General features: G+C 45.4%; 1 protein-coding gene across 1 annotated transcript; it reads right to left on the bottom strand.

The window, feature by feature from the left end:
• Window positions 1-5,360: 5,360 nt before the first annotated feature.
• On the bottom strand, window positions 5,361-21,615 carry LOC134425825 (transmembrane protein 182-like). Its single transcript, XM_063170806.1, has 5 exons — window positions 21,356-21,615; window positions 18,720-18,837; window positions 16,707-16,805; window positions 13,456-13,593; window positions 5,361-6,577 (listed from the first exon to the last, which is right to left on the bottom strand). Exons 1-5 carry the CDS (start codon window positions 21,506-21,508, stop codon window positions 6,348-6,350), a joined length of 738 nt encoding a protein of 245 aa, XP_063026876.1. The 5' UTR covers window positions 21,509-21,615; the 3' UTR covers window positions 5,361-6,347.
• Between the last annotated feature and the right edge of the window lie 5,309 nt (window positions 21,616-26,924).

Below are 26,924 nucleotides of genomic sequence, written 5' to 3'. Positions count from 1 at the left end.
CCCCTGAGCTTATTTTGGGGCTGTGATGCAAAAGTTTTGCAATAAATTTGATTAATGGCTTTATTTTTTAGTTAATTATTTAACTCACATAATGACCTTGCTTGTGATTTCAGAGATAAAACCTCTGCCTGAATTTCAGGGGGGTTGATGCAAAATCTCCACCTCAACACCCTGCAGGAACAATTTTGAGGCTGATTTGTTTAAATAGTTTAATTTCCCTTCTTTTTGTGGGGCAGGGATGCCCAAAGGTTGATGCCTCTGCTTCAGAACAAGCCATATTTATTCACTGTGCACTAAAATTATTCCAGCTTGCAACCAATGAGGTTTCATTAATATTAAAATTTTAAATCAGCCAGCCCAGCCAATGTTATTTGAGCACTGATGGTCTGTTGAGTATCTTCTCTCATGGACTGGTATTTAAATAGAAGAAAAGACAAAAAAAAAAAAATTCTTATACCTGAAATGGAAAAACAATTATGTTCTGTGACTTTGCAGAGTTATTTTTGAGGACATGTAATATATTTTTGCAGAGTCCCTGTTCTAGGAGAGGCTCTTCCTTCTTGGTGTTTGTTGCTTCTCTTAAAGTAAACACAAGGAAATATTGGGCAATGGATAGGGAGATAGTAGATAAGGAATATAGAATAAACCCTCTCTTGTTCAAACAATTGCCCTTCATGCTACTTTATTTTTAATTTTTCCAGCTTTGCTGCAGCTATCCTTGACTCACCAAGGCCAGGTGAGATATTTTTCCTTGTTTGCAGATCCTAAAGTTTATAAAGCTTCAATCTACTTTTCCATAACCAAATGTTTAGTACCTACCTGTTGTTTTCCTTTGGTATTTCTTTTTTCCAGTAGTCCCAGTCTTTAACCCACTGGTTCCTTTGGGTTGAACCAAGGGTTCATCTGATCCACCTGGAAATATCAATTTCCAGGAGATGAGAATATCACCTGCCCTCCTGACAATTTTCAAACTAAACGCAGTGCAGAATCTTGGCTATATCTAGAAAATAGGTGATTTTTCTTTTTTATTTAAAGAGGAGGAGAGAATACTTGTAGGAAAAAGAAAAACAAGATGAGGAGGAAGAGAGAAGATCAGTGAATGTCCAGCATTGATTTAGAAACAGGCTCTGCCAGGCAGGGGGAGAAGGAGCCTTTCCCAATCCATTCCATTTATGGTTATTAGTATTGATATTGTACTTCTCTTGGCTCCCAAAAGGAAAAGTGGGGAATGAATTAGGAAAAAAAAAAACAAACACTTTTCTGTAAATAATTTTTTCCCAATTCAGATGTTTTTTAGGAAACGAGGGGGGGAAAAATCTGCTTCTCAAATGTCAAGGACTTGAAAGACTAAAAATACATCACCGGAATAAATAAATTAACCCAGAAGACAGGACTGATGCTCTGCAGGCATCAGGGATTAAATAAATTCACTAAATTCAAAGTGGTACTGCAGATAAGAGCTCTTTGTGCTGCAGCATGTACAGCTTATTGATTCTGGGATTGAGGTGCTGTGCTCTCTTGTAAAGGGGGCTCTGCCTGATCTGGTGCGTCCTGCCCCAGTGCAGAGCGTGGAGCCCAATCCCCTCTCCCCATTTGTTTCAATTTGGTCTCTGCCTTCCTTTGCTGCTCCACATCTGTGCCTCCCGCCCTGCACTGCCTGGAGGTGCTGAGCCAGCAGGATGGGGCTGCTGCAGGAAAGGAGCCGTGGGCATCTTCCATAGGGAAGGAACGCCCAGCACGTCCCCTCTCCAGAGGGTTTTGGGGGCACTGAGAGGACAAAGGGTCCTTAAGGAGCAGCTCCAGAGGGGATCCAGGTTCTCCACACTCACATTTTTTTACAGGAGCCACCAAGGAATGTGCCTGACCAAGGTCAAAACAGGACCTGCACAGATAAGATGAGTTTTTCCGGACAACAAAAATAAAAAGTGGGAAGGTTTGTAATAAATCCCAGAGGGGCTGTTGCACACCCAGCTGGAATGAAGCTGGGAAAGTACCAACTTACCTGTTTTCCATGGCAAAGGGTGTTTTCACCTCCTTGGTCAGATGCTGAACTGTCAAAGCCACTTCACACGAACACAGAAGGACGTTTAATTCCTCCTTTGGAAGCTCACCTGGTGCTCAGCTCAGGTTTCCTCCACAGGTTGCTCTGAAGGGCCAGCAGAGCTCTCCAAACACAGAATTTCATGATCTCCCAAGGAAGAGAAAGACCTCCAGGCCTCTGGAGGTGTGAGGAAGCAGCTGGGCAGGGCAGTGATGCTCTCAGGGTGTGCTGGTCCCCTGTTCCATCTCTCCTTGGGTGAGGTGGAGCCAGCACCAGCACCTTCCCAGCCTTGGGGCATCCTTGGGTGCTGGCTTCCAGAATCATGGCAAAAAGAGCTGATCTGACCAAGGGGAAAGACCTTCCCAGCCTTGGGACATCCTTGGGTGCTGGCTTCCAGAATCACAGCAAAAACAGCTGATCTGGCCAAGGGGAAACACCTTCCCAGCCTTGAGGCATTCTTGGGTGCTGGCCTCCAGAATCACAGCAAAAACAGCTGATCTGGCCAAGGGGAAACACCTTTATTATTAATTGTTGTCTCTTAGGTACGAGGGAAGAGCTCCATGGCATGAAAGAAGTTGCCACGGGGACTTTTGGGTGACCTCTCCAAATTCCTGCATCTCCCTCAGGTTTGGCAAATCTCCCAGTATCTTTCACCAAAATCAAGCTCTTAATCTCAAGACACCTCTCCTACGTCAGGCTGCCTCCTGAGCACGATCCACAGGGCCCGTGTTTCAACACCCAGGATTCATTAATATTTCCTGCAGAGTGCTCAGTAAGTAGCAAATAAAGCAGGAAGTGTCCCAGATGTTGGAAAGAAAAAATGGAATTATTCATTGCTTACTAACATCAAATGCTAATGTGAGAAAAGCATCCTTGAAGAAATCCTTGACTAAAATTCATCAGAGTGATGTGAAATCACTGTTTTAATTATGCATTTTGAATGTATTTATTAGTCCCGGTTCTGATCTGACTTACAGATGTTTAGCAGTGATAAGGGTCTGCTGCAGCCTTCGGAATTACTCATGATTTATAATGACAAAACTTGGATCAGAATTAGGTCCTTGTCACTACTCTATAATATCCTTTCATCAAACTTCACATTCAACAGATGAAAGCGAACGTGGTTTCTGCAATTTCCAACTCTACCACTGAGCCCATGAGTTCCTTTTTTTAAAATTTCTCCTACAGAAGTGATGACTCTAACAGCAAATTTTGTCTGCTTGAGTTACACTAGCCATGAGAAAGTTGAGAGCAAAGGAATTGGAATCTTTAATCCACCAAAATGATGTATTTGGCCTTGTGCTGGCTGTAAACATGGAATTTTAATGGAAGAGTTAATTGCTTTAATTATGCAGCTCTACAATCTCATTCTTTCTTAGTGCTGTGACTATTAGATATATACCAAATATTGAGAGATTTTCCAAATCTTTGGGAAATCCAGGGATTTGATGAAGTTATCCAAAAGCTCAATACCAGACAACAATTGGATGTGCTCAATACCAGATATTTAAAATAAAAAACCCTCTGTTCAAGAATGATTCAAAGCCATGTGGTTGATTTCCAAAGAATGATGGAATTTTAAACTATTGCTTGTTCTAGAGCTGATCCAGAAAGAGCAGGTCTCCAGGGATGCTTTACTCCCCAAGGCATGAATGCATGATTAAGCTAAATGTATTCCATAAATGCCTTGATGACATTAAACTAAATTTTTTAAAGAACAGATGGAGAAAGTTAATAAATATTTCATTCTATAATATAAAACTCACTTCTATATTCACAACTTCAGGGATCCTCAGCTTCACAGATATCAATAAGTCTGATGGATTTCTTGCTGCATTCTCATTCTTCTGCCCTGGTGTCTCTTATGGGATCATCATTTCTGCATGCTTGGATTGTTTTATGGGATCAGTGAAAGGCAAGTGACTGTAAATCTTGACCTCTTCTGCTCCTGGATTGTATACTTTTATTCTTTGTGACCATAAGTGTTCATCTCCACATTGAATAGATAATTAAATGACAAAAATTATTCAAAGGGAATTTGTAGTGAGAAATTATACCTTGAAGAACTGATGGGGAACAGAGTTAACCCAAGGAGAATCAGGAAAAAAAAAAAAAACAGTTTAGAATGGCTAAATAAAAGACTAAAATCTCTGTGTATTTGGGAATGTCATGAAACATCCGTTCACTGGGAAAAAAAAACATTATTTTTTTTACCTGCACATCCCAATTCTATTCAAACAAAATTTCTGTTAAGGGAAAACAGTGTGGATATTGCTAAAGAACTGTAGCCCAAGCCTGTTATTCATATGAAAGAACTAATCTTTACATGGGGGAATTACAATTCCTCACTCTGTGTATGCCATGAATCTTGTAAAAGAATAATTAGAACTTGCTCCGAAAGGAAAGAAACGCCAGACTTGAATAATATTTTAGGAAGAGCATTAACAAACATTTTTACACTGCCAACAATCTTCAGCGCTTCCTAGCAGAGATTTACATTCCATTATTAATTAACTGCACTGAGTCAATAGTGTGACATAAAGCTCAGGAGATGTGAGCTGAGCACAAACTCTGACATCCACGAGAACGGCGCGGTTTGAGAAGTTTGATTTAAAATTTATGCAAATGAGCTCAGCAAACAAGGACCCAACAAACTACTTCAAAGCACCACGCTCCAGCCCAAAAAAACACGACGAGATCAAATCTTTGTCATTTCTCAAGTGTCTTTACAAACCTCTGCCTATTCAGGACAAACTATTTCACCCCCAGTACACCTGGATAGTTTGGTGGAGAATTAGGGGGTGATTGCTCTTCACAGGGTCACTGCCACATCAGCCTGGATGGCTGCAAGAATTTAAATGTACTTAAATGCTATATAATTTGTCATTTTAGATCTGACTCTTGTAGGTGTCCATAGAATACAACAAGGTCCCAGCTGAGCTGCCTGATAGAGCTGACCAAAACAAAGACAAAAAAATAGCAACTCTATTGTCCCCATTCCCATTCCTCCAGCTCCCACCATCACTCCACTCTTGGGCTGAGAAACTTCTCCAGATTGTGTCCTGGGAAAATATTAAATTCAGAGTAATGACAAAAACTATTCAAAACAAATTTATAGTGAGAAATTGGCATGTGAAGAACTGATGGGGCACTGGCACAGCCCAAGGTGATATCACAATATCATGCTATTGTCCCTCCTTTTCCCTCAACCAGGATCACCTCTCAGTTTTTGGGTTGGGAATCCCCACAAAACTGCATCCAGGGAAAATATTAAATGCAGAGTAAAACATTGCTGTAAAGAAATACTAATTAATTCATGTTATGTTTCAAGCCACAAAAGTTAGTTTATTCCCTTATTGAAGGTTAGGTTAGGTCCAGGTACATTTGTATCTTCAGAATCAGGGCTTTTAAGGAAGAAAAAAGTTTCTCATGTTTCCCGACATCCCATTAAAATGGTTGTCCTTTGACGTCAATTAGAGCTGGCCAAGGAAAAAAAATCATCCTTAATTGCTTTTTAGAAATAGACATTATTGCTTGCACCATCACAGCCAGATTCGATTTCCTTTTACAAGAAACCAGGATGCTGGGAATGCTGTAAACCTCCAGCTCTGCTGAATATGGATGTGGAGCTCTGCTGACAGAGAGCTGCTTTCCCCTGGGCTGCAGAAAAAACTGGTGCAAACCCCACCAATGTGCTGAAATATCTCCAAAGTGGAAAAAGGCTGGAGCTGGATCTCAGCTGGGGCTGGTTTGGGATGGGCAGTGGTCAGAGTCAGACTGGGAGGGCTGGGGGTGCTCACCTGGAGAAGAGAAAGCTCCAGGGAAACCTTCCAGGGCCTAAAGGGGCTCCAGGAGAGCTGGAGAGGCACTTGGGACAAGGCATGAAGGGACAGGACACAGGGAATGGCTCCCACTGCCAGAGGGCAGGGATGGATGGATATTGGGAAGGAATTCCTGGCTGTGAGAGTGGTGAGACCCTGGCAGAGGGTACCCAGAGAAGCTGTGGCTGTCCCATCCCTGGAAGTGTCCAAGGCCAGGTTGGTGGCTCTTGGAGCAACCTGGGATAGAGGAAGGTGTCCCTGTCCATGGCAGGGGGTGGAACAGGATGGGTTTTAAGGTCCCTTCCAACCCAAACCAACCCTGGGATTCTGTGGATGCTCAGTGCTCCATCCCTGCCTCCCCATGAGAGCGAGTGTAACCTATCCCCACAATCAGAGCCACAAAAACAATCAAACCCTCAAAACTTGGGTGTGTTTCTTTACCAGGAGCATCACCAAATTTTCTCAAAGCCTTTTCCACACTTGTCTTACTGCAGGGAATCCATAATGTCTCTGCCCACCAGGAAGAAGAGGAGTCCAGAGAGGAGCGCCAGGGGCACCCCGGCGGCGGCGAACATGAAGGACCAGCCGTAGTAGACGTGCACGGGGACACCATCCAGGCACCTCTCGCTCCTCTCCAGGAGGATGTACCTCTGGAAGTCAGCTGCAAACTCCTTCCACATCACAAAGAGAAACACGAGCAGGAGAAACAAACCTCCTGGGGAGAGAGAAAAAACTGAGTTATTGTCTGTGCAGGGAATACAGGAGTAAAGGGGAGAAAAGACGGCTGCAGCTTCTCATCCGTGCTCGGCATCAAAGCTCTGTGTGGCAGAATTTCTGCTCCTGATGTTGCTCTGCAGGTTCCTGGGGAAGCTGAGGCCACCGGCCGTGGACAGCCGCACACCACAGTGACCAGTTCCTGCCTCTGACACCTCCTGCTTTGACCACCAGCACTTCTGAAGGCTCTGCTTTGGCAGGATAAGGCCATGGAGAAACCACCGAAGCAGGGCTGATGTTCCCAGCAGGGAGCTGCCTTCCTGTCTCCAAGGTGGGATCTTTCACCTTTCTCCTTTTTAATTTCTCAGAGATTAATGAGGAGACACCAAAACTTACTTCTTCCTTTTTTGTATCTACCTTTGCAAGCAGGGTCATAGTCAACCCCCACCAGGAACACAGAGATGCCATGATCAATCCTGGTGCTGATGGAAAAATTTTGGCACTGTCACCCCCAGAGCCAGCAGAGCCTGCAGGGCCAGAACATTATGGGGTGGGAAAGGCACACAGCCATGAGATATTAATCTTAGGTGGGCTACTAAATACCAGAATAATAACAAGAATTATTACAGCAGCTTATGCTATGAAGATGAAAACAGATGACAAAAATTATAGTGGCCCAAATCTCATTTACTGTGTATCTTGAAAAAATATATATTTCTATGGTGCGTTTTAAACTCAACATCTATTAAAGCTAAATAGTGATGGTGTGTTGACAGGTCTGAAAGCAGTTCAGAAATATCTGATCTTGCTACTTCACAGGTAGAAGCTGCTATTTTTAAATGGTGCTGTATAACATATAGATATACACACACACACATATGAAAGAAATACATCACAGCTTATATTATTTTTATGGTTGAAGTGAACTGCTCGAAATTAATTTAGTTGACAAGTTACCACACAGTTCTGTGGATGTGTTGTGTCTTCTGCAAGATTTAATTTCTCCCCTTGCCATTTTTAAATCAAAGGTAGTTGTGGTGTATTTAATTATTCTTTCTGGCAGCTTATGCACTCCAAAATCCAGCTCTTGTGCTAAGGAAAGGGGTAAAGATTGATGTTGATTCATCTGCTTAGGGAGGCTACTGAATCTTCAGTCAGACAAAACACGTCCGTGTTTTACTGTGATTCTGTTTATAATGGTTATAAAAACATCTCAGAGACAAAAATAAGACTCACATGAAGGTAAGAGGCTTCAAAGTCCTCACTAGGAGGGAGATAGAAAAGTTGCAGTTCCCCACCCTAAGCTGTCACATCTACTAAACTGCCTCCCATGCCCTAAAAAAGATGCAATCTTACCAATCAAAAATTGGTGTAGCCATACAAATATTCTTTACATCACCCAACACTGAAATTCCAGCCATTCTCCCTGACGTGGAGGAGTCCTTGTTTTTCCTGGAGAGGCAGGCAAGGAGTTAAGCAGCAGCTGCTGGAACATTTGCATGTTCATTGAGGTTTTGATACCACTTGAAATTAAGTGCACAAATAAATATTTTACACTTACCATGATAGTTGTATGCTTAAAATACCAATTATTCTACTATAAGAAAGCGATGGTGTGTTCAAATTGTCGCATGTCCTTTACAAAATACAATGTATTGATAAGAAGGCAATTAAGTCTTTATTACTGATGTAATTTAAAATTAAATTAATTAGATAGCAACTGAACCTTGAAAAGTGCTCCTTTAAAGATCAATTTCTATTTCATTAACTTATAATACCTACCGTAAGAGACGCAAATGAAAGCGCAGCCCCGGTGGGATGGAGGACGTGGGTATGGAAATGTACTTTGGAATTCTGCTTTAAATAACCAGGAATTCTGTGCTGATTTCTCCCAGGACAATTTATATGGCCTAAGTCTCGTTTTTTGAAGTAATCAGATCAAAACCTTCCAGTTCTCACTGAGGAGGGTGTGGGAAGTCCCATGTGTGGGTGGCGCCATCCCCAACCTCTTCGGGAGATAAGGAATGGGAATTGGTCCCTCCTCTGGCCTCAGGAGAAGCTCCAGGTCCTGGCATGGAAGGATTTATTATTAAACAGGTACTGGAGGTGATGGCATGGCCATGGCATCTAAATTAAGAATGTTTTCACACTCTGGGCAAATGACAAGAATATGTAAAGCAAGCAGTCTTCTTCCCTGGAATAATTACAGCTGAGTGATGAAGAATCCCTGGGATTTACACGATGTTCTCGGTGGGAAGAGAAAATCAGAAGGGCAGGTGCAGGCAAATGATGGTGGGAGCTCAGGAAAGGCAGCTCACCAAAATCTGCTCAGCCAGAAATGCTTGTTTGGAGCAGTCACAAATGTACCTGAATCTGCCTAAAATTTGTCACACACCAATCAGCAGCCTCTTCATCATGAGAAAATAAGGATGTTTCATTCCTATGTTACCAAAGCGTTTGGCATTTTTGTTTTAAAATCTTGTTGGATATGGGATTTTTCATCTGTTGAACGAGTTTCACTTTACTCCCTCCTTTCTGGGGCTTTTGGACACAGCAGAAATTATCTTTGTTTCCTGACAGCTTTAGATGTAGAGACACAGATTCCTTCCTGCTTTGGGCAGCAAAATGAAAAACTGAAAAAATGTAATTTTCTGTCTGAAACAGGACACTGTCTTTGGCACCCACACCCGAGACACAGGGTGTGTGTTGGGTTTGGGTAAGTGAAGATCTCACCAAACCTCATCCCCATGCTCCTCTCAGCACCCTGTGCTTTCTCCACCAGAAAATTACCTGAGTGATTCCTTTCATTGCCTCCTTCTCCCTCTTTGCCTCTGTTCATCAGGGTGGTACTGGGAAAAATTAACTGCGAAACTCCATCTCCAGACTGATGAGGTCAATGGCATCTTCTGGGGAGGGGCTAATTGCCAGAAAATTGCAGTGGGGCATTAAATCTGTCTCCTTTGTGCACTGCAGATCTGGGAGCCTGGAGCTCCATCCCCCTCTCCCAACGGAGCTGCGTCTTCTGTGTGGGCAAATTGAAGTGGAGCTTTTCCTTTCTCTCACTTTATTTCCTTGTGACACCTTTATAGCTGCTAATTGTGGGGACAGGTGAGTGAACTCAATCTTTAACTCTTATTCTGGGGAAGCTACTGAATTTTTGTGTAATCTGCTAATTAGGAGAATAATGAACTTTGACTCGTTCTCTCTCCCGCTCGTTGCCTCTTAGGGATGTTAATAACAGCGAAATGGAGGGGTGACCTTCAGATGCCCTTCCATAACTGTCAGCCTTCCCTGCACGTGGGGAGCCTGAGACTGCCAAAGTGGAGCTGCTCCATTTGGGAAGCAGAATCTGAGCAAAAAATCCAGCCCTTTAACTCACAGGAGTGGGAAATCTGCCCTTTTTTTCCATGCTGTTGGGTCATGCTGAAGAACAGGTTGGTCCCACCATGGGCAGGGATGTGTCCCCTCATCCCAGGGTGCTCCAAGCCCCATCCAACCTGGCCTGGAGCACTTCCAGGGATGGGGCCTTCACAGCCTCCTTGGGCAACCTGGGCCACAGCTGCACTTCTAAGTTTGGTCTCTAAAATACTCAAAGGAAAAGAAAACTGAGGAGCACAAGGTAGGGAAAAAATGAAAGACCATGAGTAAAGTTGTCTCAGCAACTCAATGAGCTTCCAGAAGCTGCAGCACAGAGCTCACCCAGCCCTCTTGGTGACATTGTAGTGACAATTAACCAACCTCAGGCTACTGAAACAAAGGGACAATCAGGCACCAGGCAGGATCTGCACCCCTTGGAAGCACTGAAGCTCATTCCACAATGGCAAATGCTGGGAGGAAAGCAGCACACTGGCTACACTGGCTCTTGCCTCGTGTATTCCAGGTGCTTTAGGGAGAAGGCCGGCAGGGAAAACTGCTCAGAAAATGGCCTCAGCTGCAAAGGCAGCACCAGCAAATGTCAGATTGGCTTTGGCTCTTTCCAAAGCCACCCAGTGAAGAAATTCCAGAGAAATTACTCCAATGCTTTCAAAAGGCCCTCAGAAACACCTCCCAGAGCAATCCATTGTTTATTGGAGCTGGCACAGTCAGATTTGCCCTCTGGAATGTACAGTAAATAAAAGGCATCCCAGGGGGAAATCCAAAGGGATCCAGTTGAGCCATAACAATCCTCACCCTTTGGCACTGGATGGGACAGATGGACACACAACCCTCCTCAGGCTGGTCATCCATAAATGCCTGGGAATGCATTTGCACCTGTGGGGCCTTTAGAGCCTTTTGGTGGGAAAAGTGACATCATTTTGCAAGGAATAACCACAACTTCTCCCAAAAGCAGGGAGGTGGTGGGCAGAACAAAGCTGCTGGTGAAGGGTTCCCTGCCAGGCTGGGACATCCCGCAGTCCTGGTGCTCCATCTCCCATTCCTGCTGCCAGACCACATTCCCACTCTGCAGATTGCCAGCTTTTTCACACTTCCTCAAGGAGAGATCCTTTCTGCAGGGGAGGTTAATTAACACTGACCCGCAGGCCATGATGAGAAGACAAGAGGATCTTTCTCCTGCATCATCCCTGCACATCCCCGCTTCCCAAAGGAAAGGGATGGGCTGGGGACTCGAGCCTCTGTTAAATCCATTGTTCCTACTGCTTAGTGCAATTATGCTAAATATTTTTAGAAGGGATAATGAGAAAATAACCATGGAGGCATGCAACACAAATCCATCCAGAAGCCAGGGCCAAGCAGGATCCAGAGGTCTGAGATCAGGATAAGCCCCCCGAACAAAAGGATCAGTTGAAACACTAAGGAAACTTTGCTGAAAAACACATTGAATCCTTCTGCTATCATTTGAGTGGAAAATATAGCAGGAAGTGTCTTCCAGCTGAACTCATTCTCCTGAACGACTGTTAATAACAATGATTGCTGTTCAGATTGAAGCTGCATTAATACAAACTTCAATTTTAACAGCAGCATCTTTGTCTAATGCCAAGAGGTTTATGTGATGCATAATCAGCTCTTCCAAAAAGTGTCACATTCGAAGCCCCAGCCTTTTAATCAAGGAGTAGTCAAATAAAGTGGAAAAGCAATGAAGAAAAAGGAAAAGAAAAAAAAAAAAAAGGAAGACAGTTGAGTATTACTCAGCATCCTTTTCTGTGATATTTCTGCCCAATGTGCAGGCTGGACACACTCCTCAGGGACATCTGCTGCTCCTGGGAGCCTGGACTGCAGATGGGAAGGGAAAGCTTCCTGCCCTGGTACAGCCTTTGGATTATCCCTTATGGGATCACAACAACCCCATGGAAAACTACAGCCTTGGGAATCTGTTTGTGGAAAAGACACAGAGGGTGCCAACAGCTGGACATGAGCCCAGGGTTCCCAGGTGGGCAAGAGGCCAATGGCACCTGGCTTGGGTCAGGAATGGTGTCCAGGGGATCAGGGCAGTGCTGTCCCCTGTGCTGGCACTGCTGGGGCACCTCCAGTGCTGGGCCAGCTCGGGGACCCTCATGAACAGAGGGACATTGAGGGGCTGGGGTGAGTCCAGGGAAGGGAACGGAGCTGGGGAGGGAATGGAGCCCAGGAGGGGCTGAGGGAGCTGGGAGGGAATGGAGCCCAGGAGGGGCTGAGGGAGCTGGGGAGGGAATGGAGCCCAGGAGGGGCTGAGGGAGCTGGGAAGGGGCTGGAGCCCCAGGAGGGGCTGAGGGAGCTGGGAAGGGGCTCAGCCTGGAGAAAAGGAGGCTCAGGGGGGACCTGGTGGCTCTGCACAGCTCCTGACAGGAGGGGACAGCCAGGGGAGGCTCTGCTCAGGGAACAGGAACAGGACAAGAGGGAATGGCCTCAGGCTGGGCCAGGGGAGGCTCAAGTTGGAGATCAGCAGGAATTTCTCCAAGGAAAGCATTGTCCACCTCTCTCACAGGTTGCCCAGGGCAGGGATAGAATGACCATCCTTGGAGGAATTTAAAAGTTGTGTAGATGTGGCAGCTGGAGACATGGATCAATGTCAGAACCTTTGTTAAATATTTTCACTAATGTTTATTGTGGGGCAGCAGGAGCTGGCGAAGGATCTGCAATTAAGCAGTGGTTTTTCACAGAAAGACCTGATTTCATTACAAAGTTCTTCACTTGGCTCAGCTCAACTGAGTTCCAGCCTGTGGCTGCTTGAGTCATAAAAGAGCTTTTTTCTGAGTTTGAGTCACTGGTATAAATCAAGTATTTCTAATATTGAAGCCAGTTATAACTCTCAAATACAGAAAAGGAAAAAGCCCAAGTGATAATTCAGTGGAATCATTGGTAACAGCAGCGGGAAAAATGAATAAATGCCTATTTTTAATTCATTTTCCTGCAGTGCCATCGTTTCATCTTTTCAGGTCTCCTTAAGCCAGCCCTCCCATTTTGGATCATGGGGTTTGCCTTTCATCCCTCCGTGGGTTTCCAGCTCTATCAAAGCTAACAGCAGAGGAGCAGCCCAAATGCAAAGCCTGACTTTGGGGAACTGAGCAGGGCTGATGCTGCCCAGACTTAACACACCTGCAGGCTTTACTGAAATGAAAGGGTTGCATACAGGAGTAGTAAAAACAAAGTGATTTTCAAAAATCTCAGCCCTGCTAGGACTAAGGACTATCTTGCTAAAGCCTGGCTGAGCACAGAATGATGGAATCACAGAATGGTTTGGGTTGGAAGGGGACCATAAAGGAGGTCATAAGGACCATAAAGGCCACAGACAGGGACACTTTCCACTGGACCAGATAGCTCAGAGCTCCCAGGGGTTTAAATCCAGAAGGGAAGAGGGAAATAATCATTTGCTGCTCCCATCAGAGCCCCATCTCCCACGGCAGCCCTCCATCCCCGCCTGCCCCCATTCCAAAGCCACCCTGCCCCTGCCCTGTTCCTCACCTGAGAGCAGCAGGAATCCTCCCCCAACTTTGTAGGAGTGGGGGCTGGAGAAGGGAACCCCACAGACCAGCAGGAGCCCCCCCACGAGCCCGGCAGCCACGGCCAGCAGGATGAACGCCGTCCAAAATCCTCTGTACACTGCAACAGGAGCAAGGTCGGTCAGAAAGGAGAGGGAAAGAGGGAAATTACAACCTCAGAAATATTTTTTACTTAATGATGCCATGTTTAACTCCTGCTTTGGCAACAGTAAAAACAACAACAACAACAAAAAACCCAGCATTGCTGTGTCAGGCAGAGCTAAGGCTCCAGCCTTGCCAGGGCACCTGGAACAGCCACGGGTTCAGGGGGAATGTCATGGCCCACAGAACGGGACTGGAAAGAGGCCAAAGGGTTGGGAAGGTTTGCCAGGGAGGCACACAAAAAAAAAAGGAGGAGGAAAGGACACCGCTCTTAGCTGTGCTGGGGAAGGTTGGAAAAGCTTGGCAAGAAAGGAAAGAAAACAGCAAAATTTGGAGAGGTGGATTCAGACCACAGCTTTGTTCCACTTTTAATTAACACTTCGGGAAGGTGCCAGGCTCCTGGTTTAAAATAAAAGCAGTGTTTGCTAGCAGGACTGCAGGGACAACAGGAGCTCGTGAGCTCCCCCATTAATGGCCTTGTTAGGCTCTGGGAAAGAGCAGGGGCAGGAGAGCAGCTGCCTGTCCATCCCAGGAATCTGGGGCTATGACTTCATTCAACACCCCAGGCAGAGCTGAGCAAGCTTGGGCCCATCACATCCCACCAGCTGGAACAGGATGGGATGCAGCCCACTCATTCAAGTCTCCAGTAGCCAAGTGTCTTGCAGACCCTGCCACAAACCTTATCCAAAGGGAGTGGTCCTCCAGCAGAGACCCCCAGATACCCTGCTCCCCATCCCCTGATTTATCTCATCCCTTGGACCACCCCATCTCACCCCTCCAGTTGTTTTCCAGAAGCTCCAACTCAATTTAAGCCAAGCACAGGCAAGTGGGAAGTGCTGAAACGATTCACACTTGAAAGAAAAATGATACAGAGAAGATGCATTTTCCTCATTTGAAACCATTTTGTCAGGAGAGCCACTTAGGGAGAGATAAGTATCTTGAACTCTCCAAAACCACAGAATTCATTTTCATGTTTAACCTCCCGTCACCCGTTTCTCTCAGGGAGCCTAAGAGGATGCAGATAAGGCAGAATTATCTCTGGAGCAGGTAATAGCTGCAGGACCCCTCTCCTTGGGCTGCCTCCTGCTTTGTCAGCCCTGGCAAATGAGGAAGGGCTGGTTGGAAAGAAAAGGTGTCAGCGGCAGGGTGTTATCCCAGGGAATTGCAGAGGATTGGGGCAGGAGAGGAGCCCGGTGCTCTGTCGGAACTCAGCGCATCCCTCTGATTGTCCAGAGTTGCCAGGACCCCACAAGGGGGCTCAGAGACCCTGGCACGCAGCCCAGAGCACCAGGGAATTTGATTTTGACCCCTGGAGCAAATTACCAGCTTTGTATGAGGACCTGAAAGTCACAGAGGTTTGAATGGTGTAGTAATAAAATTATCACAGGGTGAAAATGTAGATTTTAGGATTTTTGGTATGGGGGTTATGGGGGCAAGATGGAGGCATTTGGGTGTGTCCAGCCTTTCTTCTTATTATTATTCTCCATTTTCTGCTGTGATGTTGGCACTTTGGGATTGGTTTAGAGTAGAGGTGCACTGTCTAGCATAGGTGATAGGTATTGGGAATTAAGTGTAAATATGATATACGTAGTTTGTAGTATAAAAGGACAACACAGAGTGCCTGTGGCTGCCTTGCTGAGCAGATCTCGGCTGGGCAGAAAGAAAATTTTATAGCTAAGAATTAATAAACAACCTCAAGACCGAAGAGTGAAGAGTCCAGACTCGTTCTTCAGTTGCACGGGCCGAAGCAGAGACATCCTGCACATCTCAGGGCAGCAATTACCAACCAAAACCCGAGAGTGCTCCATCCCCCTGAGCCAGCCCTGGTCCCCCGAGGTGATGGGGACAGGCAGTGCCCGGGTGCAGTCCCCACATCCCAGCACAGCCACGGAACCACTGGGGTGGGAAAAGAGCCCTGAGAATGCCGAGATGGTCCTGGGACTGTCCAGGGGACACATCTGGGAGGGTTCCACAGCCGGGGCTGACAGGCAGGGACAGGTGCCTCCAGCGCCCTTTATTAGGATGGAAAAATATGTGTGTGTGTGTGTGTGTGTGTGTGTTTATCAGCAGGATCATTCAGACCTGGGACGCTGTGCCCATCTCTCCCCAGCAGAAACAATCCCACTGCTCATCCCGCACCAGCTCCTCCTCCTCCTCCCTCCACATCTCCTCCATCTCCATTCCACACCCCGGGGCAGGAATTCTGCACAGCCAAAGAAATGAGCTGCCCTTCCTCGCATGCTCCTACTGACAATATTTTTTTTTGAAATTAATTTCTCATAGAGAACTAAAAAAAAAATAAAATAAAACTAAAAAAAGGTACTACTAAAGGCTAAGGAAAAGGTCAAGATGTTTATTTGTGCAGAATGCCTGCCCTGCATCCCCGGAGGCAAGGCAGACTGATGCACACTATTTAAAGAAATCAATTCATTTCAAAAAAGATCATTGAATTAATTCTAACTGCTGCCACCAATTTAGCAAATTAAAATTCCTAATAGCAACTGATTCATTAAAGAACTTGGAAAATATAGAGAAACATAAATAAAAAGGGACCCGATTGAAAGGAAGCTCTCCAACTGTGTAGTGTTCATTGCTTTAAAAATAAGCCAGTCACTTATGTGGGTTTTCTAACAATTTGGTTTTTAACCAATTTTCCAGTGCTTGTTTATTTTGTCTTGCAAAAAATCAACACCTGAGCTACCCCAGAAAACCAGATTCTGGGATGGAGTCAGCACTCAGGCTGGGTTTGGGTGGTTTGGCTTCATCTCTTCCCAATGAGAGAGGAGATGGGAGAGAATGGATTTACCCTCCTGCCCTGCTCCCCTGGAGGAGCTGAGACCCTTGGGAGAGAGCTCAGCCCATCCCAGCACTCCAGGCTGGAGGAGAAAACATGAGGGAACCTCTCAAGGTGGGCTGGGGCAGCCAAGGCAGCAGGACTGGCTGGTGAAGGAGCTTTCCAGAGGTCTTGGCCATGTGAATTTACAACAGGAGAGCCACAGCACTGACACACATCCCAAATGTCTGCCTGATCCCTTGGAAAAGGAGCTGCTGGGGAGAAGGAAAGAAACTCACCTGCAGTTGTGTCATAGGAGGGATGGGGGAAAGGTCCCACAGCAATGGGCATGGGGAAGAGGTAGCCATGCATGCAGAACTTGGGGTGGGCTTGGCTGGCTGGAAAAGATAAAGAAAAAGAAGAATTAAATCCCAGTTTGCTTTTATTTCCTGCAGAATCAGTTACAGTACTGACATGGTGATGTGCTGTCGTGCAAAACCTGCAAAGCCCTCAGTGAAATCAGAAGGCTGGGGAGGAAAAAAATATAATAAATCTCGGTTAGAGAGAAAAATAAAAATAGAAATAATAATTATGAAAGAGAGGAGATATCAGAGAATCTGAGACTGCTTCTTGCACATCTTCTCATCTTCATAACCTGACTCTGAGGTGGACAAAAATCATGAAAAATGGAACTACTGAAGTCAGTGTCAATATCCTTGCTGCTGTTTTCCTCTAGAGAATGTGCCTGACCACCTGGAAGGGCCAAAATGTTTGGGTACCAGAATAAGGCACTTCCAAGATCTCCAGCTGGTGAGAAGGAAAAGCACAATTAGAATGGAAGTGCCCCATCAATATTAATACCACTGAGGCTTATCATGATTAACAGTAATAGAATGAATGTTAAATGAATTAATTAATGGTTGGCCACTTATTTAAATATGTTCCCCAGCTCAAAGGAGCACTTTATAATAGGTGGACATTAGTTCATGCTAAATTGACTATGGAATACCTATTGAATTAATTATTACGTCCACAAGACCAGCAAATTAATTTGCCATGATCAATCCTATTATAATAAATACCTAAAGAAGTAGCAAAAAATTTGCCAGTTATCAGAGTGACTCATTTTACTTCAGGTAAAATTATATTATGTATTTCCATATAATGTAATTCAGTAGCAAACTCCCTGTCTCAAGCTTGTCCTTTTTTACCACAAATTTCCTGTGTGAAAAACCTCCCATTGTTGAGTGGTGGCGGGAAGTATTCCTGCAAGATTTTACAGGAAACAGGTCAGGGGCTGGGGGACAGCGAAGTCATTTGAAATTTTAATCGCTGCAGAGCAAATTTAGTATGGGAACCTGCACTGTTTGCAGGGAAGTGCCCTCTGAGGCGATTGTGCTGCTCCACAAGCTCAGGAACATCTTCCGTGGAGGCCTCGGTGGGCACAGGGCCAAGGTTTGCGTGGTGTTTGAGGCCTTTGCAGAATTTATTTAAAATCTGGGGTGGTTTTATCACAAATCCTACTGTAGAGTTGTGGTCCCCAGTAGCGCTGGTGCCAGGTGTGTCCTGGTGTGGTCTCACTCCTTTCCTATTCCTGGTGGGAACACCTGGTTCACTGGGCCAGCCCTTCACTGCACGAGGGACACCAGGGTGGCACCAACCAGGGTCCCTTCCTTCAATTTGTTTTTTAAGAGTGAATGTGTTTCCAAAAAAATTAAGGATTTTGGATCCCTCTCTGTTTATTCTCGAGTGTAATTTCAATGATCTTAAAAAGTAAAAAAAGTGAGAACTTAAAATAAAATGGCTTTCCATCACTGGTCCTGGCAACCAGGGACACCACGAACGTGCAGTTCCAGCCTTCCCAGTGCTGAAACCAGTGGGAGCTGGGAATGTTGAGCACCTGGAAGGCAGAAAACAGGGACAGAAGAGCAATGCCAGGAAGGGCATGGACTCACATTTACAGAACTTTGCTGAACACAAACATCAAGAGGTATTGGGAGGGATGGGGAGGAAGGATCAGCATCTCCTTGCTGGTGGAAGCCACCACTTCACATAACCTTGTAGGTGATCAATTAAATGGCCTCATGAGGTTGCAACATTTCAGTGAACAACCCTCTGAGAGCAAAATCCAAGTCAAAAAAATGAGCATAGAAAGGGCACAAAGAGTGAGCCAGCTTTGCTTTTGACAGAAGATGAGAATGACAAAAATGAAATAAAAACTGTCTCCTCATCCCTGGGAGCACTTCCTGTGTTTGTTTCCCATTAAGCTGTGATGGAGTGCTGTGGATAGGGAGTGGTGGCATTGTACTCACTGTACCAGAAGGTCCAGATGCTCTCAGGGTGGCCCTCACCAAAGAACCAGCACCGCCAGAAGAAACCCTCGTGGTGGAAAGTGAGGATCTCATTCCCAGCCTCTGTTGGAGCTTCAGCCTGGGGAGGAATGAAAGTCCAGGCTGAATCAGGGAACATCATGGTACAAACGGTATCAACTTTGCTTAGACAGACATTGATTTAATTTTTTATGGGGTTTTCTTTTGTTTCTTGAGTCAGTTTTGGAGGGATTGGGGAACACAGAGGAGCTGCTGTCTTTGACTTTCTGCTGTGTCACAGCTACAAAATGTTCTGACAACAAATCGTTCTGCAGCCTTGCACAAACCATTTGCCTCCTTTTCTCCTGTCCTTAAACCCCTGCTGGCCAGAGCTGCATGGGACTTTCAAGAAGCTGGGCCTCCTGGGTGTGTTCTACCCCTCAAACACCTTCCTCCAAACCCAAACCAGACCTGTGAGCACAAGATTTTGGTCTTTCTTGAAGGGACAATATTGCAAAGTCCAGTCATGGAAGATTTACCAAATAACTTATTAAAATTATCCTCAAAACCAGCTTTATCTTCCCCACACACAGTTTGGTAAAGGAGACAGGACTGTGACAAAATTATATTTTATGGTGGATGGGGAATGTCCATAGACGAATGGCCACAGAAAGGAGCTGGGACTCAGCAGGGAGTGCTAGAGATATTTATCCTGTCACAGGTTAATAGGTTTGGGTGGGAGAGACCTTAAAGCCCATCCATCCAGTGCCACCCCTGCCATGGGCAAGGACACCTTTCACTATCCCACGTTGCTCCAAGCCCTGTCCAGCCTGGCTTTGGTCACATCCAGGGGCAGCCACAGCTGCTCTGGGCACCCTGTGCCAGAGCCTCACAGGGAAGAATTCCTCCCCAGTATCCTTCTGGCAGTGGGAGCCATTCCCTGTGTCCTGTCCCTTCATCCCTTGTCCCCAGTCCCTCTCCAGCTCTCCTGGAGCCCCTTTAGGCCCTGGAAGGGGCTCTGGGGTCTCCCCAGAGATCTGCTTCCCTCTCCGCGATGTTTTATGTATCACATTATAGCAGCTTCTGACCTGATTCTCCTTTTACTTTCAGGATAAAACCCTGACTATGACAAGGGGAACATTCAGCCCTGAAACCTCCTCAGCTGGTGCCTCTGACTTGGTGCATCCACATTTCACTGAGCTTGCCAGATACTCAGCCCATCCTTATCTGTAAGGGACAGGATTTGACAGTTTAAGAAAGGGCAGAGAAGGTAAAAACAGAGCCTGTTATCCACAACCAGCAACAGAAATAATAGAAACAGTGTCTGAAATAGAAATAAAATAGCTCAGAGGGAAGAGTAAGAGCAGTTCCTATTTGTGCCTGGTGTTTTTGAAGTCACTGCCTCAGCGTCAGGCTCCCCAACACTTGGCTAAGAGCATCTCTGAAATGTTTGAGATGCTTATTTGTGTCGTGCAGTGCATCACCTCTGCTCTCTCCACTTTTAAAAACAACTAAAATGTGAAACAATTAACACTGTCACTTCCCAAGTACACAAAAAACAAGCAGCACTTCTCTGTCTCTGCCATCCTCAGGCTTTACTGAGCTGCTTGAAACTAAAGACCCTGTTTTCTGTTTCACTTCTCCAGGCATTTTTCCATCATAGTTTTTTTTTGTTTTTTTTTAGTTAGGAAAGTCATTTGGAACCATGACTCAAGCAAACAGTGCCCTACATTTGATTATGGGATTCTGAAATGAAAGAAAAAATATTTCTTGCTGGCATCATGATGCCTACCCAGGGTGACTCACTGCACCAGGAAAAAAATCAAACCTAATTGGATTGAACTTTGAAGTAACAAAAAGTCTGCACACAACGAGGATCTTCCTGTCATTCTGTAATGGAAACCACACATTGATTGGCACAAAAACATTTCGGGGGAGTGGGTGGCTTGAGGAACTGATCTGGTTGTTATTTCATTGAAGAGTTAGACAACAGCAAGTGCAGCAAGAATCCAACTTGAGGGATCTATAAACGAGTGACACCAGCCCTTAGCACTAAAATATCACGCTATTCCTTGAAAATTACATTTCCTGCTAACCAAAATCCTATATAAACCTTACTTTGAGGATATCCAGGCCACTGGTCAGATGGGCAGGAACCCATCTGCTCTGCTCTGTGTCTGATATTCTCTTTAGTTTGGTGTCTGTGCTGCAGCTGTGCCACTTCAGATGGAAGTGACTGCCAAGGCCCACACTTTTAAACGTGAACTAGTTTTAAATGAAAAAACTACAGAGGGAGAAATCTTCTAATGGCAAATATCAGGAGATATCTTTTGTCTTTAGAGGGAAATGCTGTCAACAGCTAAAGCTCTTACATTTTTGCCTTTCATTCTCTAATGTTCATATCTGCCAGATTACAGAGATCTCTTAATGCTTCCTAGACACAATTTACTCCAGTCAAAATGCTCAATATTATGGAAAAGCCGTATTGGATTTTAAAGAATTTAAAGTTTTACCTCAGGCTGACGTTTTACATTAACAGGTCACTTTCATCGAGCACAAACATTATCAGGGATTTCAAAATTTTAAGACCTGCAATCATTTAGGCGAGTTCTTTCAAAGCACAAGGATTCGGAGCTCACCCCAGCGGTGCTCAGAGTGCCGTTCCCATGCTCGAGGACCCCGCAGGTGTCGGTGGCCAGCAGCCAATAATCCGTGCCAAAGGCGATGAGGAAGAGCAGCACCCCGGTGCCCCCGAGGATCCCGGCTGCCAGGGCAGCGGCTCCGGCCTTCATGGGGCAGCAGGGGGGAAACCGGCCCAGGGGAACTCAGGAAAGGAGGAAAACCCCCGAGTTTCCCGGGGATCTGGGAGAGCGGGGCCAGGGAAATGCTATTTTTGGGTGTGGGCAATGATCTCCTGGCTGGTGTGGGTTTCAGTGGGTGGTGGGGCAGGACTAATAAAAGCAGATGACCTGGTGTGAGCGAGCAGCTGTGGCATTAAGGATCATGACAAGCAGCTACAGAGCCATCCAAGGGGACGCACGGCTGCTGCTGCAGGAGGAGCAGAGCCAGGAGCCTCAGAACACAGCTCTGGGTCACGAGTGCAGAATTCCTGGGGCACCAGGGAGTTACTCCCATCCCTCCCTGCACACACAAGCAGAGGTGGGCTCAAAGGTCTTCCCCACACCCTGGAGCCCGTGGTGTCCTCAGCCACTGTGGTGACACCCCACAAATGGCACTTCTGGCATTTGCGTCTCCTCCCTCCTCTGAGCAAAACTCTGCTGTGGCTTTTACAGAAAGTAACCCCAGGGATGCAAGAAAAACATGAAAACACTGGGAGATCTCAAATATCCCAGTGCTCCTGGGAGGGGTGCAACCACCACCTTTGCACCAGGCAGGTCCACACAGAGCTGGACAAGGAGCATCCAGCCAGGGGCACACAGGGACACACCAGGGATGTCCTGTAAGTGATGTTCTCCCTCCTGCCATGGAAAAGTGAATTAAATGGATCCATACCCCTCCCACCCACCCAGCCTGCTGTGGGAGAAGAGTCTCCTGGGAGCAAGGACATTCCTGCATGGAATTTCACTGCCATTTGCTTCCCAATGTTTTTGGCTTTTGCTGGAGCATCTGCTGTAGATCACTGCCAGGAATGGGATGCCAGACTAGGAAAATTATAATTTCTGTAGGGCAATAACGATATTCCTGTGGCATGCCAGGAGGTTGGGAGAAGAAATTTAAATTACAGTCAAAAATCAAGTTCTGATTTTCTGACCTTAGCCTTAGTCATGACCTGCTCTAAACATGGGGGTGATGATGTTGACTTCCCTATCCTATGGGAATTTGTGCTACCAAATTAATTTCCAAATAAATTTAATATTTAAAGTTACCTGTGAACATATGGGTATCTCAAAGCAACTGCACACTGGTTGGGGAACCTGGAGAGGACTGGGAAAAATTCTGACTACACTTCTTATTAAGGCATACAGAGTGATGAATGTTCTCAATCTTCTGTTGTGCTTCTATAAGCAGAACAGAATTTGAATTATAATAATTTATTTTATCCTCTGCATTGTCTTTCTTAAACATTGCAGGGGTAGCTGTTAAATAACACATCAGACCTCTCTCCCTCACTGTCCTGGGGCAGAGCTGCTCCTGGTTTAACCTGACCATGCGAGGAATTCCACAGGATCCAGAGCAATCCCTTCACTGACACAGGGAAAAGGAGAGCAGGGACAGGGTGCAGATTTACCATCATGCAGGGTCAAACTCAGCCACAGAGCTGGGATTCTGCAGGAATAAACACACCCTGTCCATCCCACTGCCCTGCCATGCCACTGGAAACACTCCCAGCTCTGCCAGGGATTTCCATGTAGGTTCTTGTGATCAACCCTCCCTAAACGTCCACCCACCCCATTCCTACACAAATTACTCCTTCCCACCTCATCCCAGCATATTCACTCTTTTCCCATAGTTTTGAACACACCCATCTCCCAGTCACTGGTGCTTCACTGCTCTCTTTGTAGTGAACATAAAATGGCTGATTAAATACAAAACACAACTTATCTATCACCTAAATAATCAATTGGTGCAATTCCAATCAGCCATTTAATCACCTGTCTGAAGTGGCAATGACAATTGGTTGCCATCTCCTCTTGTGATCTCCTCCTCAAAGCTGGGCACGACTGACAGGAGCTTTGGCAACACCCAGAGCTGGGTGAAAACAAGGATTTGCACACCAGGAGTGAGGAATTTTTCTGTAGCTCACACTGCAATTACATAAAATTAAAATGCAAAGTGGGCACTTGTGTATTTTTGGTTTAAAAAAGGGATCAATGCACACTTCCACATTTCTGGGTGTGTTTTGAGCCAGCTGTATTTGGCACTGCTGTTTTTGTGCCACTGCACATCCCGAGTCAGTGCCGTTTGCCATTTGGAAGTGTCCTCTGGAATTCTGGGTCCCACTGGCAGCCAAACCTGCGTGGCTGAGGCAGAACATTGCTGGTGCCCAGCCTTGGCTCTCCACAGGATGCCCTGTGCCCAGCCAAACATCCTCCAGGTTCTGAGGCTGTGAACAGGAATTGAGTTCCCAAGGCTGAAATGTCTCTCCATGCACTGAAATCCCACTCCTGACAGGTGTTTCTTTTCAAAGAAAGGTTGGACTGGCATTGGAGCAACCTGGTCCAGTGGAAGGTGTCCTTGCCCATGGCAGGGCTTGGAACTGGATCATCTTTAAGGTTCCTTCCAACCCAAACCATCCGGGACTCCAGGATGATTCTGTGGCTCCTTGTCACAGCCCCAAGCATGTCCTCATCACCTTCAGGATCCAAAAAACTCCTGGGCAATGAGACTGCATGATCTCTCCCACAGGCTGTAGAGAGTGGGAATGATATTTGTCCTTTGGAACCCGTGTTGGGATTTTGGGAATGCCACACCAAAGCCAGGGGGTGAATTAACCACCCAGCACCCCATTCCATGCAAATGCAGACACAAACACCATTTAACTCCCAAGGAACACAGCCCTTCCTTTCTTCCCTTGCCTCTCCTGGCCAGCAGGGACCTGCCTTCAGCATCCTCTTATCCAGAGGTCAAATGATGGTGCCACCATGGGCAGCTCCAGGACTTCAGTGGTTGAAAAGGAAACTTGTATCCTGAGCATTTTATTAATTCCTAATTGACCCTGAAGATTTTTTGTTGTTTTCACTTAAGCTTTAAACCAATATTGTGACTCTCCAAAACATACATATTCCAGCAAGGAGCTGGGGCAAGTCAGCTCAGATTTTTCACAGAATTGGGCGTTTTACCTTTGAATTGATCAAAGACTCCATCACCACAGTCTGTGTTGTTATTTCCTGTAGTTTGATCCGTGCTCACAGAAAAATTTACATTTTATGTAGATAGATCAACATATTTTCAGTCTCTCAAGCAGAAAGCAGAGGATTTCTTGGAATTTGATAAAGAGATGAGTTTCCAGGGCTGCCTTTGGAGATTTCTCTGAGTTGGAGATCTGCAGACCTTTCCTCATTGGAGCTTGGTCTGATGACCCTGGGTGGTGAAATCCTGGAATAGATGGTTCAGGGCAAGGGGAGTCCTCATCTCTGGGGGGATTTAAAAGCTCTGTGAATGTGGAAACTTGGAAACTTTCCTCACTTGGAAACATGGGTCAGTGGTGAGGGAATGGTCAGGCTCCATGGTTTCAAAGGGCTTTTCCAAACTTAATGATTCCATGGTTCTATGATCTGCCCTGCTCCAAAAGCATCCCATGTGGTGTTTCCTTAGGTAGGTCAGTGAATCTCTCTCAAGTCTCTTCTTTTACTCTTTTCTCCCCAAACCCCTGAACAAGAAGACACCAAGCACAGCAAAGCCAACCAGACCACAACAAGAGCACCCCAGCACTGCCAACTTTACCTTGGAACAGCCACCAACATCCCCAATGGTTGCACAAAGAGCATTCCCCCAGGCTGAGCAGTGCTGGAAGCGAGAGCAATAGATACCCATGCTGACATTTGCCCCTTTAATTCTGCATTAAAATGATAATCTCCAGTTCATCTCCATCACATGCTCCTTTTTCATCTCTCCCGTCTCCACGTCTCTTGGAAGAAGCACATAAGCCTGGATGTTGAAAGATCCTTAATGGTGCTTCTGAGGCTGAATCCCCTCCAGGACTTGATGTCAGTAGAGAAAAAAGCTCAAATTTGCCTCACCTGCTTCTCCAGCTCTGCCAGCCCTTTCCAGGATTAAGTCATTATAATCTCCTTAAGCAGTCATGAAATAAAATAAACACAAGTGTGGTTTTCTGCTCAAAATAAAAATACTAAAGTTCACATAAGGAATGCTTTTGGAGTTGAGAGTATAGGGGAGATTTTGCCTGATTTTCAAATGCAGCTGACTGATGTCTCTGCAAAGAGTTTTCTGATGTGGTTTTTGGGCTCTCGCTTTGCCATCGAGCTACTCCCCCTCATTAACAACTTTTGCCCATTTTAACCTGAACTTTCCACAGACTCCTGTAAACTTCCAGAGTAGGCACAGAGCAAAAACTCTCTGAACTCCTAAAGGAATCAAACTGATGCAATTTATTTCCACAGAACCATGCAATATTCAATGATACACTGAATCCGTGTTTTTAACACTTTTTAAAGGACTAAAACCCTGGAAAGAATTAATTAGGCATGCTCTGAAGCCTGAGCACTTAACAGTTTTCCACTCGGTTGTAGAATTTTAAGACCACCAACACTGGATACTGGCAAAGATTATCAAAGGTATTCTGGGCTGAAATACAAACTAGTCAGAGGGCTTGGCCACTGAGTGACTGGAAAATACTTCATGAAAGCTTTAGCCAGGCTATTATATTTTGTAAAGAAATTTTAAGAAAAAATCTGCAGTATCCAGAAGGTTAAATTTAGGGCAGAGTGACTCACTGGGAAAAAATGTCCTGCTGGGAATATTGTCTTCTCTGCAGATCAAGCAAATTGTTCATGCAGCAGAGAGGTATTGAAGGACCCAGCACTCCAAGTGGGGCTGGAAGGGAATGATGGACTGGGATCCATGAAGGATGAGCATGGGAATGTGGGGCAGGAAGGGAATGATGGGCTGGGATCCACGAAGGATCCCATGCCTGAGCTGGGAGATGCTGGCATGGAAATGCCCCTTGTGCAGAATTGAGATGAAAAGGTACTATTTTTAAAAAATGCAAACAATATATTTTTTTACCTTTTTTTCCACATCAGAAAAAATTTCCATTCAATTTTCTGGCATTCTTCCAACCACTTCTGGTCCCTACAGCAATATTGCAAAGAAATCTACCCCTGCCAAAAGAGCCACCATTAAATAAGGTCCTTGATAACCCACAATGATATTACAAAGAACTGATGGGAGTCTCAATTGGAGAAAGTTCCTTATTCAAGTGCCTGATACCCAGAAAAATGATGCATGCTGCACAAACATGACAAGGATGGATGCAAGACAAAGATGGTACAGACACCCAGGTATTTCAGACAAAAATAACACAGGTCAGATGCAAAAGCATAACAGCAAAATAAAAGAGTCAAAAAAACCCAAGCAAGAATTAGTCACTCACAGTTTCTATCCTTGATTAAAAATTCCTAGACAAGCAAATTGATTTAATTTCCTTTTTGGTCACCCTTTATAGAATAAAAACTACTCACCTTAGTAAACCCTCCTAGGACTATTTACCGAGCAGAATTTAAGGAG

The sequence above is a fragment of the Melospiza melodia genome, chromosome 16 (assembly GCF_035770615.1).
Source record: "Melospiza melodia melodia isolate bMelMel2 chromosome 16, bMelMel2.pri, whole genome shotgun sequence".
Taxonomy (NCBI): domain Eukaryota; kingdom Metazoa; phylum Chordata; class Aves; order Passeriformes; family Passerellidae; genus Melospiza; species Melospiza melodia.
Note: the sequence above shows the minus strand (reverse complement) of the source record. Positions and strands in the feature narration are given on the sequence as shown.

Coding starts and splice junctions, on each gene's coding strand:
- LOC134425825 (XM_063170806.1), bottom strand. CDS start 21,508: ATGAAGGCCGGAGCCGCTGCCCTGGCAGCCGGGATCCTCGGGGGCACC. Junction 13,594..16,706: donor CTCCTATGACACAACTGCAG/GTGAGTTTCTTT, acceptor CTCCTGTTGCAG/TGTACAGAGGATTTTGGACG. Junction 6,578..13,455: donor AGGATTCCTGCTGCTCTCAG/GTGAGGAACAGG, acceptor CTCTCTCCCCAG/GAGGTTTGTTTCTCCTGCTC.